Source organism: Anopheles nili, chromosome 3 (assembly GCF_943737925.1).
Source record: "Anopheles nili chromosome 3, idAnoNiliSN_F5_01, whole genome shotgun sequence".
Lineage (NCBI taxonomy): Eukaryota > Metazoa > Arthropoda > Insecta > Diptera > Culicidae > Anopheles > Anopheles nili.
The window spans coordinates 73,393,860-73,397,708 of NC_071292.1; the positions used below are offsets into that span (position 1 = coordinate 73,393,860).

Below are 3,849 nucleotides of genomic sequence, written 5' to 3' on the forward strand. Positions count from 1 at the left end.
CCTCGTGTCATAAATCCACTATTACGATACTTAAGAAGGAACGCATTGCATTGTACAAGTCAGTACAGGTGACGAATGTTCAAAGTGCATGGTAAAGATTGTAAGGGAAATAAAGAAATGAAAAACAAAACGAAATTTGTTTGTGTAAAGAAAGATATCTAATATGGTTTAGCTAGAAAGTCTGTAGAATTATCATATAGTTTCCAAAGCCGTTTCCAGCAGTTTGAAATTTTGCTTAGCCCTGTGAAAAATTTATCAAAATAGACGTCATCGTGATTCTTTCTTTGACATTTAGGGTGTTGCCCTATCATCCAACCTTGTTTGGACAGTGTTCTTGTTTTACATAAAATTATATGTAAAGCTGGTTAAAATTCATAGGATTCTTTATCAAAAAACTTTACTTGTGTCACGCGAATGAAAGTGCAATAATTTTGCGGCTCAATGACTTTTGCGGGATAAAATAATCGAACTTGACGGGGTTTTGAAAGTGTCTTGACATGCCACATCGGAGTTGATGTCAACGTTAGTAGCGTGTTCGTGCGTGTGTGGGCGAGTGCACAATTGTTTTGGTCGATATTGTTGTAAACGAAGGGTTTTGTAGTTTTTAAGTTAAAAAATTAGTAGTTTTAGTAAAAAAACCCATCCATTGCGGTCCGTACTCCGTGGGGTCAACGCAATCACCCCTGATACAGTGCCGTGGCCAGCATCCGATCGGCTCATTAGCGGGGATTATCAGGGGATTGTGTCGGGAGTGCGAGTTTTTTGTGTATGGTTTTGTTCTTTCCCTTGCGCAAAAGGTTGAAACGTGGTCGTGTGCTACGTGGTGAAGCAAAGGCTCTGTTCCATCCCCGTCATTAGCGATGGCCAGTCCGCGTACGCGTCGGGTCCTAAGCGAGCTGAAACCTTCGGATGGAAATAATGTAAGTAGGAACAGTGTTTTCGTTGGATTGCGTGGGGAAGAAATGGACAAGCATAGAAGTTGTATCCATTCGTTTCCGATTACTTTCCCTTTTCTTGCTCTTGAATGTCACTTCGCTACCATATGTGACCCGCGTCATTGTTCCTAGTGGCCACGGTTCTCTTTTAAAAGGTGTGTTTTTCTATTTGCAGAAATGTTTCGAATGTGGCACCCACAATCCCCAGTGGGTATCGGTGACGTATGGCATCTGGATATGCCTGGAGTGTTCCGGCAAGCATCGCGGCCTGGGTGTGCATCTTTCGTTCGTGCGGTCCGTTTCAATGGACAAGTGGAAAGACATCGAGCTGGAAAAGATGAAGGTTGGAGGAAACCGAAAGGCGCGCGATTTCCTTGACGCCCAGGACGACTGGGATGATACGATGCCGATACAGAGGAAGTACAACACGCGGGCTGCTGCCCTGTACCGCGACAGAATTAGCACGCTTGCCCAAGGCCAATCGTGGGACGAAGCGGGTGCGCTTGCTCGGCTAAAAGGAGCCGGCTATGCTGCGGGCATGGCGAGCAGTGGTAACGGATCCGGAACCGGTGGTTCTGGCTCGATGACGCATTCCAGGAGCAGTGGCTCGATGGGGGGCTACCAGAATGGAGGTGATTCGTATTATCAGGACGGAGGAAGCTACCAGCAGTACCAGACGCCGGAGTTTAAGGCGCAAAAGGAGGACTTCTTCAGCCGAAAGCAGGAGGAAAACGCTTCCAGACCAGAGTGAGTTGTTTTCTGCATGGCCGATTTGACTGCACTGAAATGCTCACATATATTTTCCTAATAGAAATCTGCCTCCGAACCAGGGCGGAAAGTATGCCGGTTTCGGCTACACGATGGACCCACCGCCTCGAAGTCAATCCCACGAGCTTTTCGATTCCGTTCAATCGTCGTTTGCTACGGTATTACCTTGACGTTGGGTTGATTTTCTCACGGCCTACTAACAACTTTTTTGTTTTCTGTACCACCACCGCGCATAGGGCTGGAACGTCTTCTCGAAAGTAGCGAACGTGGCGAAGGAGAACGCCCTGAAGTATGGAAGTATGGCCTCACAAAAGGTAGTAGAAGTTTCAAGCAACGTTTCGGAGAAGGTAGTTGTCACACCACGCACCATTTTTGGTTTATTGCAATATTTTTCTTTCACAAACCCGCCGTTGGAGAGTTGTTGCTTTATTTCTTCAACCGCACTTTGCAACATTTTCGATTTATTTTTCTTTCAATACTTTTTTTCTATCTTTTTGTTTCCGGAATTTATGTTTGTGTCCTACAACCCGAATATCCCGCTTTTACGTTTAATGTTCTTCTGCGATAGGTTAAGGAAGGTACCCTGTTGGAAGGCGTAGGTTCACAAGTATCGAGCCTGGCAACAAAGGTTCGTACATTGTAAAGGCGACGAACAAAGTTTTTGCTTTCATTTTGACCATTATTGACGCGTAAATTTTACTTCATTAATTCATGCTATTCGTCGTTCTGCGTTTGACCTCAATTTTGTACAAGATTAGAATGTTATTAAACTTCCTTTGTTTGGCGTATCTTTCAGGTGACAGAAGTGAGTCGTAAAGGATGGGGTGGTTTCGGTGCCCCAGGAGGCAGTTATAGCACTCCGTCCGGCAGCAACGATCAGTACAGTAACATGTCGTCGGACAGCAACGTCAGCAGCCCGATTAATGGTCGACAGGGAAGCGGTGGTTATCAGCAACGTGGATCCACGCGCCGAGACGACTCGTGGACTGGCAACGGCTGGTCGAACGATAACAACTCGAACAGCTTGCCGCAATCGTATCAGAACGCCAGTGGCACCAATGGTGACAACGATGACGACGGTTGGACCGGGTTCGAATCGTACTCCGGTAAGCCAACTCAGTCCGCCGAGCCGATGAACCACGTAGACTTACGCAACGACAACTTCGAGCGCCACTCGAAGTCGGGTGGGTCACGCCGCTCCAGCAACAATGGTGCCAGCAAACAGACGGCCAAATCGTCTCCTGCCAGCATCGACCAAGACTTTGCCTCCCTCGATATCAAGAATAACCGGGCGCCAAAGGGCAGCGGTAGTGGTAACAGCACTTCCAAGAAGGCGAATAACAACCCGGAGGACGATCTGTGGAACATGCTGAACAATTAGGGAATTTGCCCGCAATTTTGGGACGAATTTTAACAAATCAGACTACGAAATGTTTTTTCTTTGTTTGCCAGATGTGGCGCACTTAAGGGGGGAGGGTGCACCACCTTAATGTTTCACTCTTCTCCCTTTTCTGTACCGAGAAAGTGTGTAATCCAATTGTATTATAAGGCTATACCGGGCGATCGGTTATATATCCGACAGACGCCTTAAAGTTACACTCCTGATTCAGATCTGGTGGTAGATAAAAGAAAGCAAGATAGAGAGAGAGAGAGAAAGAGAGAGTATAGAGAAAAAATATTTATGCAAGTAGACACATTTATCCGTGGTTAAAAAAACGAAAAACAGAACAGATCCAGGCATGGTGGGATGTAAAACAAAAGTAAGAGATGAACAACGGGAGTGGTATATATATATACACACATATTCCATATTCTAGGTGAAATTGAAAACGACAATGAACAGCCAGACCGACTAAAAAAGTCGGTCATTTTTGTCGCAATTCCCAAAACCATCCCGAACCATCCTTCTAGCAAAATGACTATGATACTGAAGTGGGAAAAGAAAGCATCATTCTATAGCGAATAAAAGTGGTCGTAATTATAATCGTAATCAAGCTAGGCTAAAACACCGAGCACAAATGTGCAACAACTGTGATGCGAGAATATCCGAAGTGCAACAACTGTGATGGAGAGGCCATAAAGTGAACAAACGTTCGTATGCAGCTGGGACCGGATCAACAATACCAAACCAGTAACGACAAACAAG

The 3,849-nt window shown here is 45.6% G+C and overlaps 1 protein-coding gene across 2 annotated transcripts; it reads left to right on the plus strand.

Annotated features, from left to right (window-relative positions):
- Positions 1-580: 580 nt before the first annotated feature.
- LOC128722466 (ADP-ribosylation factor GTPase-activating protein 1) lies at positions 581-3,755 on the plus strand. 2 transcript variants are annotated; one of them, XM_053816128.1, is made up of 6 exons: positions 581-920; positions 1,111-1,682; positions 1,747-1,861; positions 1,940-2,050; positions 2,272-2,331; positions 2,500-3,755. In XM_053816128.1, exons 1-6 carry the CDS (start codon positions 861-863, stop codon positions 3,082-3,084), a joined length of 1,503 nt encoding a protein of 500 aa, XP_053672103.1. In that variant the 5' UTR covers positions 581-860; the 3' UTR covers positions 3,085-3,755. The 2 variants fall into 2 exon arrangements, with proteins under 2 accessions (XP_053672103.1, XP_053672105.1); XM_053816130.1 differs by lacking the exon at positions 2,272-2,331 and having other exon boundaries at positions 1,940-2,017.
- Positions 3,756-3,849: the final 94 nt, after the last annotated feature.

Coding starts and splice junctions, on each gene's coding strand:
- LOC128722466 (XM_053816128.1), top strand. CDS start 861: ATGGCCAGTCCGCGTACGCGTCGGGTCCTAAGCGAGCTGAAACCTTCG. Junction 2,051..2,271: donor CAAGCAACGTTTCGGAGAAG/GTAGTTGTCACA, acceptor CTTCTGCGATAG/GTTAAGGAAGGTACCCTGTT. Junction 2,332..2,499: donor TATCGAGCCTGGCAACAAAG/GTTCGTACATTG, acceptor CGTATCTTTCAG/GTGACAGAAGTGAGTCGTAA.